The following is a 17,474-nucleotide window of genomic DNA, read 5'->3' on the forward strand; positions in this document are numbered from 1 at the left end:
TTTTCCGACACACAAAGTTTGGGAGCAGAATATAAAATTTTCCGACAACAAAATCCGTTGTCGGAAATTCCGTTCGTGTGTACACAAATCCGACTCACAAAGTGCCACGCATGCTCAGAATAAATAAAGAGATGAAAGCTATTGGCCACTGCCCCATTTATAGTCCCGACGTACGTGTTTTACGTCACCGCGTTCAGAATGATCGGATTTTCCGACAACTTTGTGTGACCGTGTGTATGCAAGACAAGTTTGAGCCAACATCCATCGGAAAAAATCCTAGGATTTTGTTGTCGGAATGTCCGAACAAAGTCCGACCGTGTGTACGGGGCATAAGAGTGCGCCAGTGAAGGGAGGACTAAAATAAAAATCACATAAAATTAATAAATAGAATTCAAAAAAGGAAATGTGTGAGGATCTTCACAATGTACATGTACAAACTTCAAGATCGATAAATAGGAGTATGCTAGAAACAATTGATGTGTGGAAATGAATATACACTATATTACCAAAACTAGTATTGTTACACCTGCCTTTACACGCACATGAACTTTATTGGCATCCCAGTATTAGTCCGTAGGATTCAATATTGAGTTGGCCCACCCTTTGACGCTATAACAGCTTCAACTCCTCTGGGAAAGCTGTCCATATGGTTTAGGAGTGTGTCTTTGAGAATGTTTGACCATTCTTCCAGAAGCGTATTTCTGAGGTCAGGCACTGATGTAGACGATAAGGCCTGGCTTGCAGTCTCTGCTCTAATTCATCCCAAAGGTGTTCTGTCAGGTTGAGGGCACCCCCCAAACTCACTTATCCATGTTTTTATGGACCTTGCTTTATGCACCGGTCTAAATCATTTGGTGGAGGGGGGATTATGGTGTGGGGTTGTTTTTAAGGGGTTGGGCTTGGCCCCATAGTCCCAGTGACGGGAACTCTTAAGGCGTCAGCTTACAAAGACATTTTGGACATTTTCATGCTCCCAACTTTATAGGAACAGTTTGGGAATGGCCCCTTTCAGTTCCACAAGGTCCACAAAGATACGGATGAGCGAGTTTGGGGTGGAGGAAACTGACTGGCCTGCAGTCCTGACCCCAACCCAATAGAACAGCTTTGGGATGAATTGGAGCGGAGACTGCAAGCCCAGTCTTCTTGTCCACATCAGTGCTTGACCTCACAAATACGCTTCTGGAAGAATGGTCAAACATCCCCATAGACACACTAATGAACCTTATGGACAGCCTTCCCAGAGGAGTTAAAGCTGTTATAGCTGCAAAGGGTGGGCCAACTCAATATTGAACACTACTGACTAAGACTGGAATGCCATTAAAGTTCATGTGCGTGTAAAGGCAGGCGTTCCAATACCTTTGGTAACATAGTGTATGATATTTCATTTTGATCATAGAAACACTTGAAATAATTGTGAATTTGTACAGTTACTACGAAGCTTCAGTTTTCTTGCAGTATGGATGACTCCATCATGTATGAGTAACAGGTGCTCCTTTATTATTTTTGCCTGCTCAGGATTCCTTCCCGCTCTACACCAAACAAGTAACCCATCACATCAAACAATACCATCTGAACATTCGTAGCTTAGCAGGCGTTTAAACCAAAATATAAAGCACACATAAACCCTGTACAGCTTCACAGATAATGTGTTCATTTGTTTATGTACTGTTGTAAAATTGGAACTTTCCAGCCTATCAAGCCACTCTCAGGTCTGACATTTTATTGCACTTATTATCCCTTTGCCCTGGCAGCACAGGCTAAGTGGCTCTTGGAAGTTTTCCACGCAAGTACTGTAGGTAAAAAGATTTGCAGAGCCCTAATGCAACAAAGGAAACCCAGCAAGGATAAGCTGAGTGGCTGCTGCTGCCGCTGGGATGTTACTATAAATTATTTAAACTTCTTTTTTTTTTTTTTTTATGTCGATGCTTCTCGTTAACCTCATATCACAACACAGAGCAGTGGGAAGAAGAAAACAGCACACACCACGATAACAGCTGTGATTAAAATGCGTCTCGCTGACAAAAGGACATTACTACCAAATGACTTTGATTATCTGCAGGAATATAATAAAGAAAACACACCGTCAGTGATTCTATTGTACAATAAAGGTTGCCACTTGGGCACCAGGAATAATCCATATCCCCTTTAACCTCAGTGGATGCCAATGCTTGTATAGCTGCCAACAGCAGAAAATTGTTTTAAGGGATCCTTTGCTAATAAAAAAAGTGGACCTGAGCAAGCACTGGTGTCTCGCAGAACAGCAGGACATTCATTCTATCTAGGCGTATTTACAAAACTCAATTAGAAAATGCTCCTCTCTGAATTTTTCATATGCCTCTTAAAGTGAACCTGTCACTTGGGATGCTAGATCAAACTTTTGTGTAGCAGACTGAATCAATATAAAAATCTCTTCCATTGCCAAGCAATCAACAGTGGAAAATCAGCAAATTTAACTGAGTGGAAGTGCAAAATCTGGTGCAGCTCTGCATAGAATCAGCTTCTAGCTTTTTTTTTTCATAATTGAACAAGCTGAAGTTAGAAGCTGATTGGCTACCATGCAGAGCTTCACCAGATTTTGCATTCTCCAGTTTTGGTAAATCAACCCTGCGAGTCTGGATCTTTACATTTTTTCTATTCATTGACACCGCTGCTAATTATTCAAAACGGCCACAGCAAGAACACATTGGGTGTTATTTACTAAAGCTGGAAAGTTCAAAATCTGGTGCTACTCTGCATAGAAACCAATCAGCTTCCAGGTTTTATTGTCAAAGCTTCATTGAGCAAGCTATTTTAGCTTGTTCAATGAAGCTTTGGCAATAAAACCTGGAAGCTGATTGGCCACCATGCACAGCTGCACCAGATTCTGTGTGCACCAGTTTTAGTAAATCTACCCCATTACCTTTTAACATCAACCCAATCACTCACTGACTGGTAGAAGCATGTCTTTATTATCCAACTACCTGTTGCCCAAGTGTCCTTTATTGATTATAGACATAGTGGTTGATTTACTAAAACTAGAGAGTGCAACATATGGTGTAGCTGTGCATGGTAGCCAATCAGCTTCTAACTTCAGCTTTTTCAGTTGAGCTGGAAGTTGATTGGTTTCTATGCAGAGCTGCACCAGATTTTGCACCCTCCGCCTTAGTAAATCAATTCTATTGATTATTACATCTTTTAAGGGGTATTAAATCCAAAAGCAAACATCTATTATATTGCAGCTTACTGTGAAGTCTGCATTAGTTTTCTTTTAAGACTTTCTTTCCTTTATTTTCACCTGATGCTCTGGCCACTAAGTCTGTTGTTTTTCAACAGAACAGGCTATCTTGCAGTTGTAGCAGGTATAGTGTTGAGAAAAACCATTTAACAGTGACAGGGGCACTTACAATGATCAGCTTGTGTTTGTTTATGCAAAACCTTTACCCCAATAGGAAATAAAACTGCTGTAACAGCTTATAAATTGTGAGCTGGAGTTTGGCTTCAATTTGTTTAGTGTATCTAAATCTGCTACTGCATCCAACACTCCCCCCCAGACTGAGAATGCTGCTGTCCAAGGGTGCCCGCTGTGACCCTTCATCCAGAATGGGTGCACTCTAATACAAGAAGTGTATTCGGAATCGGAAACGTACAAAGTGATTAGGGTGTGCCCAGGCACACCTGGCACACCCACTGTGCACATCTATGCAGTCATCCTATCTAAGGGTTGGTAAGCTGCAATATAATACATGTTTGGTTTTGGGCTTAATTTCACTTTAAAGGTTAAAAATTCTAATAATAGACAGTAATATGTAAGCATACCAATTAAATAACAGGGACAGATAATAAATTAAATAATGGCAAATTGAGGATTCCGAGGGACAAAAAGTTTTCCAGGTACAAATCTCCAAAACCTGTAAATATCATCACAAATTCATCATGTTTGTAAATCATGGCAATGGTACCACAACGAGTTAAGCTGGACAAACAAAACTTTGTGATCTGCCATTCGCTAGCCATCTAATGTCATCCTTCAGCTACTGCTCATTTAAGCCAAACTTAAGCTGACTGTGATCCTAATATTACAAAGCATTTGCCATCCCCTTCTCTATAAGCAATTCTTTTAATAAGGTCAATTTAATTTACCTCTATAATCACATCAGCGCAGAATATTAATCTTGCTGTCGGCATTCGCAATTCACAGCTCTCCTAAATGACAATACACAGCATTTCTAAAAAAAAAAGTTCTAATTCACGGCCAACTTTTTATTTGTTAACATTTAAAGGGCAGCTAAAAAGCAACGCGCTGCGAATCAATCTGCGCGGCGGGCCTCAAATCTCCTTAATGGCATTAAAAAATGGCAGGCGTAGGACACAAACTGCGAGGCTTACACGTCGCATGAACTTGTGAACTCCGAAGAGCCGTCTCGTTGAGAGTTAAGCCAAAAAATGTCAACACACCGGGCCAACCACTAAAAAAAGTTCCAGAACTCCAGGGATGCCTGGAAATGGCCATCAGTAGAATGTAGGAACATCCAGGTACCAGGACGGAAAGTAGGAAAGTTTTGGTGACTTACCTCCTTTCCAGTTTTTGCCTTTGGTTCTGCTAACCTTGCTTAGAGTTCCACCATGGAAGAGCAAGGTGAAGAGGAGAATAAGTTCAGGGGTGATATTCCTGCTTCTCAATGAAGATAACATGTCCGGATGATCATTTCACACCATTGCTAACATCTCCTTTGACTCCACGGTATACCTTTATGTTCCCCCCTCTGTTCTTTCTCAGCAAGAAGTCATTAATCACTGAAGAATCAGAGCACACAGTGGCTTTGCCATAGCTGGATGTAGAAGCAATATCTCAGAGATGTAGCCCTGAGGAAAAAGCACATTTCTTCAATCCTCCTGCTTCATCAACATACAGAGCAAGGATGCTGAGAGCACTGTGCTGCTAGTTCACACAGGCAAATGCACATATCCCCCTCTCTCTCTCACACACTCTCTCTCTCTCTCTCTCTGTGTCTCTCCACTTTGCTTATGTTCAGAAGAATATCCTGCTATTGTTTCCACCGAGAGATTGATTGACAAATATAAAAACTATAATGACTGTGTCCAGCAAGGAGGATAGAGAGAAAACATTGCCAGGCTTGGTCCAAAACCGACGAGAGAGGCGGTTGTCCTGACAGCTCAAAGCTTGGCTGATCCTGATCCTAATAGCCGTGCAAGCAACTAAATTGCTCTTTTAAGAGTAATAGGGCTTCGGTAAAAGCTGGTATCACTGGCACTTGGGTGGAAAGTGCAGGATTTCTACAAATCCTGAATGAAATCAATGCAGACCAGGTTGAAAATGCTCAGGTCTAAAGATATAAACAACATTCAGGGTTTCCATTGCCTTTCCTAATAGGTGGAGGTGGATGCTTGCTGTATTATAACATGCAAATGTTCAGGTCTCCAACTCCGCTCCATTGTATTAGTTCTTCAGATTATTTGGTGATATAAAAATAGATTTTATGTATCTCCCATGCAGTAATTATTGATGCCTCCTCTTCAATTATTTATTCTTCAGAAGGAAAGTACAAGCTTGTTCTGCTTTATATTGCATGAAAAGCCACCAGATAAGAGTCATCCGCAGTCGTAATGTTCTCGAAAGGCTTCCGCTACATATCTCAGGCTTTTTTTTTTCTCTCACAGGGAACGTCGTGAATATTGGAGTTGTGGGAGTTTAACTGCTTGCAGGTGAGCAGGCAGCGAGGGGGTTAAAGGGGGCCTCTACGTTGGATTGAGGGAGTCATGTAAAAGTGTTTGTGAATGAAGTACGGAATTTGGCAGTGCTCAGGGCACGTGCAGACCGTTTAATGAGAGGTCGTGAATGTTTAATGTTTGGAAAATTTATGTCTAGCGACTAGTACTAATCAAGGCTGAACATGGTCAATTATAAAAGTCGATGGATTATATTAGTAGACTTTTTCTTTTGCATTATGATTACCTTTATGCTGCTTGTGGATTTTAATGTATAGCTGTATGCATGAATTATGCATAAGCACTGTGTCTTCCATTAAAACGTCATAGGATATTGAACTTTAAAAAAACTGACATGATGTTAGTTTCCTTTTATGATGGGGGTGTTGATTCACACAGTATGTTCTGCACTTATGTCATAGTACAAATTAAACCAGGGTTCCATGGAACCCTAGGGTTCGTCTACTGGTTGTTAGGAGATGGGCAGCCTTAATAGCATCATGGGCCCCTGGGCAAAATAATGTGCTGGGGCCCCTCTCAGCCTGCCCCAATTTACGCACCTACTCTCAAGACTTAAAGTATAAATAGTGGATAGAATTAAACATATATTTATTAATACTTCCAATAAATTAGATTTTAAACAATTAGAAAAACATGCCATAAATTAAAGACTAATCAACACAAAGGGTGCAGTCCTGGATTTAGGAGGACACAGGTTTCAGGATGCTTTCGGGACATAGCCATTCCAGATAACTTAGTAAAAACCATGATCGTCCCAGCAAATCAGTTGGCAAGTGTGATGTAGTGCAATATTATCATGGGGCCCCCATGCACCTGGGCCCCTGTGCCCAGGGATGCCCATGCATTAAGATGGCCCTGGTTAGGGGTCCCTTGAGCAATGAGCAATTTCCGCTTTTCAAATACGTTCCCACTAACACCATTGATCTTTTTAGCTATCTGTAAGGGGTAATTCTTCTCAGGACCACAAGTGTAAGGAGCATTCTTCCCACTGACCATCACTCTAATGTATCATGAGTTTTAGATATGGTCATTTTTGGCAGGGGTTCCCGGGAAAGTTATTTCAAGGGTTCCTCTATGTTGAGAAGGTTGAGAAAGGCGACATTAAACTGTTGTATGGTTTGATTTTAAAGTTAGGAGATTTCAAAATTTGGCCATGATGTACAGTACGCTTTCAACACAGCACATATACATGCGGGTAATCATTTCACAACACTTTAGTTTCTTCTTTGAGACTTCTTCATTGGAAACCAGCTTATGTATAGAGACTGCTTACAAATTCAGGATTTTTGGGCAACTAAAGGATTTGGAGTGGAAATGAGTGATGGTAGGTCCAATATAAAGACTGGACTTACAGTATAGATAGTGCTGCCAGAATGTACTCAAAAAGAAGTATCACAGTGCCACAGGTGCCAATGTGATTTAAAGTGATAAAAGAACACAGGGTGGCTACATGAACAGCATGCCTGTTCCAGGTCAAGGGCACCCAAGAGCTCCCAGATCCTTGTAAGAAACTTTTGCAAAGTTGGCAAGTGAAACTAATGCCCTAAGTTTCATAATACAATGCAGGGACCTTGGTAAACAAGTGCAGAGTGTCTGCATTTCATTATAGGATAGGATTATAGGATAAATTAGGACTTAAAGCAGTAATAAACCCAAAAGCAAACATTTATTGCATTCCAGCTTACCAATTATTACTGTATATGTGCTGGCTCCACTTCACCTGGTGATCCCACCAGTAAGCCTGCTGTCTTTCAACAGAACAAGCTGTCCTGAAGATGTAGCCAATACAGGGCTGAAACAAACCATTTAAAGTGCCACTAAACCCACATACCCTCATCATACAAAGCTATCAATAAATGCTGTACTACATGCTGTTCATACTGACTCAGTTACTATAGGATTCGTTTTCTGTATTCTGCAAAAAACGTGGTTGATCCTTCTGTTCCCTATCTCCCCTTTCTGTCCAAGTCTCCAATTCAGCTAGGGATTTTGCAGAACAGTGTTGGCAACTCTGCACATGCTCAGTTTTCAGCGTGTTTCTATGCTAAGCATTTCCTGCCTATCACATTTGAGCAGCCCATGTGACTATATAGTCACACATGTGGGTGTGTACACAGTGGTAAATGACAGCCCACTCCCTACCCCCTCTTCTATGCCCACTAGCTAGCTAAACACAATGGTTGTGGGATATTAAAGCTAGGTTTACGCCAGCCCACTCCATGCATCGATTGCCATACCCGCAACCACCAGAAGCCAAATTGCGCTGCTCTTGTGACGCGCACGACTGACGTTAATTCTGAATGGCCCCCCAACGTATCTCAGCCTGCAGCACAATCGAGGGTGCAGGAACTGCAGGAAAGCTCCACGGTCAAAAAGACCATGTGGTATCCCTGCAGGCATGTTTTAAAAAAGGTGCATGCACCTTTTTTCTGCAGTTCACTTGGCACAGCAGCCCATTCAAGTGAATGGGCTGCCGTGCCCGAGGCTTCACCTCCCTCTTATTCTAAGACACAGGCTGGAAGGGCGTGACACAGCCTGTGACCGGCAGTGGCAGAAATCTGTTCCAGACAATGCTATTGCCAAAAAATAATAAAGAGTTGATTTTAAAGATATATGTGTATGACAATTTAAAAATTGAACATTTATTGATATTATTTATTTATTTTAACTCTGTATTCCAAAGGCTGTTTTTGTTTAACATGTGACCAGTAGCAGAGGATAGAAGCTCCCCCTGCTTATGTTTCCCTGTAGACAGACTCGGAAAGAGCTCTGGGGCATGTGACAGCTGTATATTAATTAGAAAAAAAGCTCCTTAGACTTTTTTAATTAAAATAATTACAGTGCTATCATTCATATACAGATCTAGAAGGGACAATGTAAATTAAACAGTGAGGGTTATTTACTAAAACCGGAGAGTGCAAAATCAGGTTTCTCTGAATAGAAACCTATCAGCTGCCAGGTTTTATCGTCAAAGCCTAACTGAGCAGGCTGACTAGAAGCTGATTGGCTACCGTGCACGGGTGCACTAGATTGTGAGTGCACCAGTTTTAGTAAATCTCCCCCTGTGTGTGTTTAGTATCAATTTAACGCTTACAGGGGTGCTTAACATGATCAGTTTTTATTTATATAGAAAAACCTTTATCCCAAAAGAACAAAATTGCTGCTGTAACTGCTTAGAGGTTGTAAAGGCAGAAGGTTTTTTTACTATAATGCATTCTATGCAGTAAGGTAAAAAAAAAACCTTCTGCATGCAGCTTTTCCCGAAGCAGTCCCTAAATACATACCTGATCTCGATCCAGTGGTGTGCATGAGAGCCGAGGCACTTTTGGTTCTCTCCCTCCACATTGGTTAGATACAGCAGCAGGAGCCACTGGCTCCTGCTGTCAATCACAGCCAGTGACGAAGGAGCGGAGGGGGGCCAGGCTCAGGAGCGAGCACGCACAAGTGCCCTCATAGGAAGCGGCTTGCTATGGGGGCACTTAGCGGGAGGGAGAAGCCAGGAGCCCCAGCAGGGGGGCTGAGAAGAGGAGGATCTTGGCTGTTCTGTGCAAAACCATTACACAGAGCAGGTAACTATAACATGTTTGTTATTTTAATTTAAAAAAAAAATGAAGCTTTACTACCACTTTAAAAAGTGTTAGCTGGAGTTTGGCTTCAATGGTTAGAGCCTCTAAATCTGCTAGTACATCTAACACTCCCCTCCCTCCAAACGGACAATGTTGCTGTCCAAAAGTATGTCTGTTGCTTCTTCATCCAGAGTGGGGGCTCCTTTAATATGGGAGGTGTGTTACTGGCCAGATTACCAGATGAAAACAGAAGGAAAAAAGCCTAAAAAATAAAACTAGTGTCTACATCTAATGATTAGTAAGCTGCAATATATTACATTTTTGGTTTTGGGTTTTATACCGCTTTAGATTTTTATACATAAACATGTACAAATGGATTCTTGGTTCTCCATGGGAACACCTTCTTTAAAGATAAGCAATGCGATTTTGAGGTATTACTATTTTTGCCTAATAGGTGGAGTCTTTGGAAAGTTTTAGAAAGTACCATAAGCATAAAAAATACTTTGATATCCTCAAAATAATCATGGAGTACTGTACATTTTTAAAGCACTGAGATCAATAAATTAATTTAAAGTTTCTGATAAGAATATCATACTGGGTTCATTACTGACCCACTAAAAGATTTAAATACTTTCAGAATTTTAAGTTATATTCTTGTAAGGTCAAAAAAATAAAACAACTAAAGAATGTCCACACTAAATTACTCAACTTGGTAAGCGAGCATGATGATCCTCACTTCCAAATCCAAGATGCTTTTAAACTCTAATATCCAAGAGCTAATACAAAACTTTCTTGCAAAAGCTATGGGGTTTATTTACTAAAGGCAAATCCACTTTGCACTACAAGTGCACTTGGAAGTGCAGTTGCTCTAGATCTGAGGGTAGGATTTGAAATGAGGGGAAGCTCTGCTGATTTTATCATCCAATCATGTACAAGCAAAAATGCTGTTTTTTATTTTCCTTGCATGTCCCCCTCAGATCTACAGCGACTGCACTTCTAAGTGCACTTGTAGTGCAAAGTGGATTTTCATTTAGTAAATAAACCCCTATGGGTTGACCATTCTTCATGCCACCCCAAATTTTTTTTGATTGTGATAGTAGATGCAGGTATCAAAAATAATCTTGAGTGTGCTGTTAATTCAATGGTCTGATTTCTCATGGTAAATGACATTTTGGTGTCTAAGGAGCATTACTAAATAACCACAAGTGCCAGGTCAGGTGCATTTAAGGGCAGGGATCAAACAAACTTTGTATGAGAAGAACCATCAAATATTGATTCAAATAGCTTTGGTCTAAAATAAGCAAGTTATTTTCTCCTTGTTAGTAAATTTTTATCATCTAATCTTAAAGCATATCTAAATACAAGAGCAAAAATGTAATATACTTCAGCTAGCCATTTCTTCCTACAGAAAGGATATTACAAAACCAAAGCAAGAGTAAACTAAAAAGGTTTTTAGAGCCGTTTCACACTGACAGCGCGGCCGCATTAGCGCTAAAGCGCCGCTAGTTCTAGCAGCGCTTTACTATCGATACACGTCGGCAGAAGGGCACATACAGGCAGATTAACGTACCTGTAAATTGCCCTTTAAGAAGCGGTTTCGCGGGTGCGTGAGTGTGATCGGAGGTCCCGCGGACTTGATGTCCGCGGAGATACCCAAGGCCATCTCACGGAGAGGAAGAACGGGGAAATGCTGATGTAAACAAGCATTTCCCCATTCTGCCTAGTGACAGGACACTGATCACCGCTCCCTGTTATCGGGAGCGGTGATCAGTATCGTGTCACACATAGCCCCTCCCCCCCACAATTAGAATCACTCCCTAGGACACACTTAACCCCTACAGCGCCACCTAGTGGTTAACCCCTTCACTGCCAGTCACATTTACACAGTAATCAATGCATTTTTAATTGCACTGATCGCTGTATAAATGTGAATGGTCACAAAATAGCATCAAAAGTGTCCGATCTGTCCGCCATAATGTCGCAGTCATGATAAAAATCGCTGATCGCTGTCATTACTAGTAAAAAAAATAATAAAAATGCCATAAAACTATCCCCTACTTTGTAGATGCTATAACTTTTGCGTAAACCAATCAATAAACGCTTATTGCGATTTTTTTTACCTAAAATATGTAGAAGAATACGTATACTTATGAGGAAGAAAAAAGTTTTTTTATATATTTTTGGGGGATATTTATTATAGCAAAAAGTAAAAAATAATGCATTTTTTTTCAAAATTGTCGCTATTTTTTTATTTATAGTGCAAAAAATAAAAACCGCAGTGGTGATTTTGTGGGGAAAAAAGGACGTCAATTTTGTTTGGGAGCCACGTCGCACGACCACGCAATTGTCAGTCAAAGCGACGCAGTGCCAAATCACAAAAAACGCTCTGGTCTTTTGCCAGCCAAATGGTTCGGGGCTTCAGTGGTTAAGAGGTGCTAGTGGGGGTTAAAAGCGCCCCCGCTAGCGGCCGAATAAAGGGTTAAAGATGGCGCTGCCGAGGCGTTTTGCAGGCGCTTTGGCGGTGCTGCCCATTGAAATTTCAATGGGCAGGGGAGCTTTAGGAGCGCTCCTAAAGCACCCCAAAGATGCTGCTTGCAGGACTTTTTTTTAACATCCTGCCAGCGCAGCGTCACAGTGTGAAAGCACTCAGGCTTTCATACTGGGACTGCAGATGAGGCATTTTTTAGGTGCTTTACAGGTGCTATTTTTAGCTCTAAAGCGCTTGAAAAACACCTCCAGTGTGAAAGGGGTTTAAACGTGAAAAATACACAATCTGGACCTTATTATATGGAAATTGAGGGTGGCATGGTCTTCAGTAGAACTCTCATATTCCCTGCACACAGTTTGGGTTTCTTCTCCTACAAGTTTTAACTAGACACTAATAGAAGTCATAAGACTGCTATATACTGCTGATGAGAAAAGGTATTTAGCAGTTTATATTTAGCAGTTTATATTTACTATCTCAGTTAGAAATGGCAGTGAAACATGGTAATGTAATCATAATGGGGGGGCTTCAATTATCCCAATATTGACTGGTCAGAGGGAACAGCTCACACACTAAAGGCCCGTCACATCATGAATGTTTTACAGGAAACTTCATGTCCCAAATGGTGGATTCCCCAACTAGAAAGAATGCCCTGTTAGATCTATTAATTATGAATGATCCAAGTCTGATCTCAGATGTGGAGATACGCGTCAACATGGGATCTAGCGATCATAGAATGATCACGTTTACCATAAATCACAGGAAAAGGAGGCATATGGGTAATACAAAAACACTAAATTTCAAACAAGCCAATTTTCCTGAGCTACGGTTATTACATGACATTAATTGGGACCAAATTCTGGAATCATTGAACACAGAAGAGAAATTGGAATGCTTTAGGAACATGTTAAAAAAGGTATCAAACAGTGCATTCCATTGTGCAATAAATATAGTAAAGTGAAAATTAGACCTGGGTGGTTAAACTGTAACGTGAGTAGCCTCATCAATATCTCATCTGACATACCTACGTGGCTAACAGAGTCAGCAAAAGACTCAATAAACTTAGCTCTAATAAATCACCAGGACCAGATGGCTTACAGAGAACTCAGTCAAGTTATATCCAGGCCATTGTTCCTAATCTTTGTGGACAATATACTGACAGGATTGGTACCAGCTGATTGGAGAAAAGCCAACGTGGTACCAATATTCAAAAAAGGGACATATTCCTGGGAATTATAGGCCAGTCAGCCTAACATCAATAGTGGGTAAATTATTGGAGGGGATGATTAGGGATTATATCAAAAGCTTTACTGAGGAGAAGAATATCATTAGTGGTAATCATCATGGGTTTATGAGAGGACGTTCCTGCCAGACCAATAATCTAACATTCTACGAGGAAGTAAGCAGCCATTTAGATAGAGGGAGGCCTGTGGATGTTTTGTATCTGGACTTTGCAAAAGCATTTGACACAGTCCCCCATAAATGCTTAATTTACAAGCTGAGGTCTGCAGGCTTGGACCATAGGGTTTATGCTTGGGTAAAAAACTGGTTACGGGGAAAGGTCCAAAGGTTAGTGATAAATAACATGTACTCAGACTGGTCTAGAGTGGTGAGTGGGGTACCCCAAGGTTCTGTCTTGGGACCAATTCTAGTCAACATATTCATAAATGATATAGAGTCATTCTCAGTCTTTGCAGATGACACAAAGATAAGCAGAGTAATAAACTTGCAAAATGTATTCTCGCTGGAGAAAAGATGCTTGAGAGGGGACATGATAGCGATCTACAAATATCTCAAGAGTGATCCCAGCATAGGAAATAAACTATTCAGTCCTAGGGAGTGTAAAAGGACACGGGGCCACACAATGAGACAGGAGGAGAAGCGGTTTAACCTTAAACCTTCACTATTAGGGCAATAAGGATGTGGAACTCTCTCCCACAATTGGTGGTGGCTGCGGGGAGTATGGATATCTTTAACCACTTGCTTACTGGGCACTTAAACCTCCCTCCTGCCCAATTTTCAGCTTTCAGCGCTGACGCACTTTGAATGACAATTGCGCGGTCATACAACACTGTACCCAAATGACATTTTTATAATTTTTTTCCCACAAATAGAGCTTTCTTTTAGTGGTATTTAATAACAGCTGGGATTTTTATTTTTTGCTAAACAAACAAAAAAAGATGGAAAATTTGGGAAAAAAAAAATCATGTTTCATAGTTTGTTATAAAATTTTGCAAACAGGTAATTTCTCTCCTTCATTGATATGCGCTGATGAGGCGGCACTGGTGGGCACTGATAGGCTGCACTGATGGGCACGGATAGGCACAGTTAAGGGGGCACTGATAGGCACAGTTAAGGTTGGCACTGATGGGCACAGTTAAGGCGGCACTGATAGGCACAGATAAGGTGGCACTGATGGGGACAGATAAGGCGGTACTGGTGGGCACAGATAAGGTGGCACTGATGGCCACTGATGGGCCCTGATGGGTGGCACTGATGGGTGGCAGGAATGGGTGGCACTGATGGGCACTGATAAGTACCACCGATAGGTGGCCACTGATGGGTGGCACTGATGGGCGGCACTGATGGGCACTAATGGATGGCACTGATGGGCAGCACTGATGGGCACTTATGGGCACTGGTAGATGACACTGATGGGCACTGATAGGTGGCACTGATGTGCAGCACTGTTGCTGAGGCACTGATTGTGGGCACTGATGGGTGGCACTGTGGACACTGATGGGTGGCACTGTGAGCATTGATGGGTGGCGATGGTGGGCACTGGTAGGCGGCACTGCTGCCTATTGCTAGGTGGCACTGGCAGGGGGCACAGGTGGGCACTGAGGATGTTTAGCAGCTTGCCATGATCGGGACTGATGTCTCTCTCACGGCCGCCGGTGATTGGCTTTTTTTTCCTCCTCACGCTGTCAGCGTGAGGAGAAAAAATAGCCGATTACCGACTCTGTTGACATCACATGATCAGCTGTCATTGGCTGACAGCTGATCATGTGGTAAGGGGTCAGGATCGACACCTTATTCTGATCTGTGATCAGGCGAGTCTTATAGAATCACTGATCACAGAGCGCGCCGTTCGCGCCCTGCAGGGGGCTCGCATTCCGCTCATGCACGGGACAACATCAATGGACGTAGTCCCGGCAAAGCAAGTCTGCGCTGTAGCCGTCATTCGGCTATAGCGCGGATCTCAGGTGGTTAAAAAACTCTTAGATATACATCTTAAAGGACACAACATACAGGCATATGGGAAATTAGTATAGACACTGATACACGCACCTACAGAGGTTGAACTGGATGGACTATTGTCTTTTTTCAGCCTTACTGACTATGTAACTATGTAAAATAATTGCATTTCCATGTCCTGTACACTGTGGGAGACCTGATATAGTGAATGCAGGGTCCTGGGTTTAGTAATACTTTAAGCTTATACTGACTGGATTTCGATCAGTGTGTGGCCATCCCTGCTTGACAAAAGTTGATTGTTTGATTGACTTCTGTCTAAAGGACAAGCTGGAATTGTTGATCAGTGCATTCGATTAATGTATTCTGTCGGTCAGTGTATTATGATAGTGGCGAGTCACGCTTTCAGAAAACAATGTCCCATTAGGAAAGATTCCTCCATCCACACAAGGAGGAATCTTTTAGTTTTTTTTTTCTTTTTTCACTTTTTCCTTGTCAAAAGAAGTTTATTGAGTATACAATATTATAAAGATACATAAAGTAAGTTTACAAGGATCTATAAAGTAAGCTCATTGTTTTACAGTAGGGTTTATATAGGTAAATATCATGAAATTTCAAATATTAAACATTGGGTTCACGTAAACCTAAATTAAAGATATATATCATTTCCTTAGTTACTTTTGTAGGTATTTAAATGATTTATACCTACTATACATATTGTTTACAGGTAGGGTGTATATAGGTCAAATAAATTCTGATAATGAGCTTTAATCGTAAGGTGGAGAAAAGAAAAGAGAAAGAAGAAAAAGGGTAGAAAGGCAGAGGTATGGTCCACAAGGTTGTCCCGCTCGTCAGTTTATTATTCTTTTTAGTTCTCTTTGAAGCCTTAGAATGGGTGTCTCTGTAAGTCATTTAATCTGTTACCATGGCAACAGGACAGAGTCATTGAAATTTGATAGGAACTGTTGTTTTATCCAAGGATGCCAAAGTTTTTCAAATTTTGGAATTTGATTTTGATCGATGGCTACCATCTTAGCATGGGACATTGTATTATTCATTCTGTGAATTGTTTCTGCTAGTACCAATGTAGGAGATTTCCATGCCTTGGCCACTGTTTGTTTTGCAGCCGTTATTAGTTGGATCATAAGTTTGAATTGAGAGAGTGTTAACCATTCCGGTTTTAGATTAAGTAAAGTTATATATGGATCTGGTTGTATTATTTTTTTAAATATTTTAGATGCAATCACGAAGACTTCCTTCCAGAAGGTTTGGATTACTGGGCACGTCCACCATATGTGTAAATGTGTGCCTATTTCTGGGCATCCTCGAAAACAAAGAGCTGAGGTATTAGGTGAATATTTTGCCACTCCAGCAGGTACAAGGTACCAGCGAGTTAGGACTTTATAATTTGTCTCCAGTGCTAAGATGTTGGGTGAAGATGACTTAGTTGTGAGACATATGTTAGACCAGTCCGTGTCTTCTAAAGTTCGTCCCAGGTCCTCCTCCCACCTCTGAACGTAAGAGGGTCTATTAAGATTTACTACTCCATATAATTGATTATAAAGTGATGAAATTGTACCTTTAGCAAATGGATCTTTTGTACAGATTGATTCAAAAATGGATAATTGGGATAATGGTGTATCCTCCTTTAGGAATGGTGTATAGAAATTTTGATTTGGAGATATCTAAATATCTCTGAGTTTGGTAGATCAAATTTTTCTCTAAGCGATGGGAATGAAAGGAATGATTTAGATGCTATGAAGTCATTTAGTGTCTGAATGCCTGATGTTGTCCAAGCTTTAAAAGAATTTGGGTAGATCCATGCTGGATAAAAGGCCGGATTTCTGATAAAAGAAAGAAGAGGATTGTGTGGAGATTGTAACTGATATTTGGTTTTTAGTTTATCCCAGAGAGATAAGAAGTGCTTAGTTATGGGATTATGAATTTTAAAGCAGTCTTTAGGATCAAGCCATAACAAGTTTGATATTAATAGAGGGTCATTTTCTGAAGCCTCTATAAATACCCATAATGGGATTTCCTGTTTTGCATGGTATTTGGACAGACTGGCCAAATGTGCTGCTCTGTAGTAGTTAGTAAAATTAAGGTATCCCAGGCCTCCTTTATTTTTGGGAAGATGTAGTGTGTGTATAGGTATACGTGGTTTAGAAGAGCCCCATATAAACGAAGTTGCTCTTTTTTGTACTATTCTCAAAAAATAGGAAGGAATTGGAATAGGGAGGACTCTGAATAGATAAAGCAATTTGGGTAGAATAGTCATTTTGATTGCATTAATCTTCCCTATCCAGGATAAAGGGAGTTGCGACCATTGTTTTATTAGATTTGTGATCTGTCTTAATACAGGAGGATAATTGGTTGAGAATAAGTCAGAATGAGATGCTGTTAAATGAATTCCAAGATATGGGATTGATTTTTCTGCCCATGTGAATGGGAGTGCAGCCCTAGCCGGGATCAATTCCATGTTTGTGAGCGAAATATTAAGC

General features: G+C 41.0%; 1 protein-coding gene across 20 annotated transcripts in view; it reads right to left on the minus strand.

Moving 5' to 3' along the window:
• ROBO2 (roundabout guidance receptor 2) overlaps positions 1 to 5,637 on the minus strand; it is a 1,381,148-nt gene extending 1,375,511 nt beyond the window's left edge. For 6 of the 20 annotated variants that reach the window (XM_073617027.1, XM_073617038.1, XM_073617043.1 and 3 more), the window contains exon 1: positions 4,551 to 5,632. In XM_073617027.1, coding sequence (XP_073473128.1) covers positions 4,551 to 4,671 — 121 coding nt within the window. In that variant the 5' untranslated portion in view covers positions 4,672 to 5,632. Of the gene's footprint in view, positions 1 to 4,550 lie in introns of all 20 variants that reach the window. The other 14 variants (XM_073617045.1, XM_073617032.1, XM_073617035.1 and 11 more) reach the window with 6 other exon arrangements.
• Between the last annotated feature and the right edge of the window lie 11,837 nt (positions 5,638 to 17,474).

The sequence above is a fragment of the Aquarana catesbeiana genome, linkage group LG02 (assembly GCF_042186555.1).
Source record: "Aquarana catesbeiana isolate 2022-GZ linkage group LG02, ASM4218655v1, whole genome shotgun sequence".
Classification (NCBI taxonomy): domain Eukaryota; kingdom Metazoa; phylum Chordata; class Amphibia; order Anura; family Ranidae; genus Aquarana; species Aquarana catesbeiana.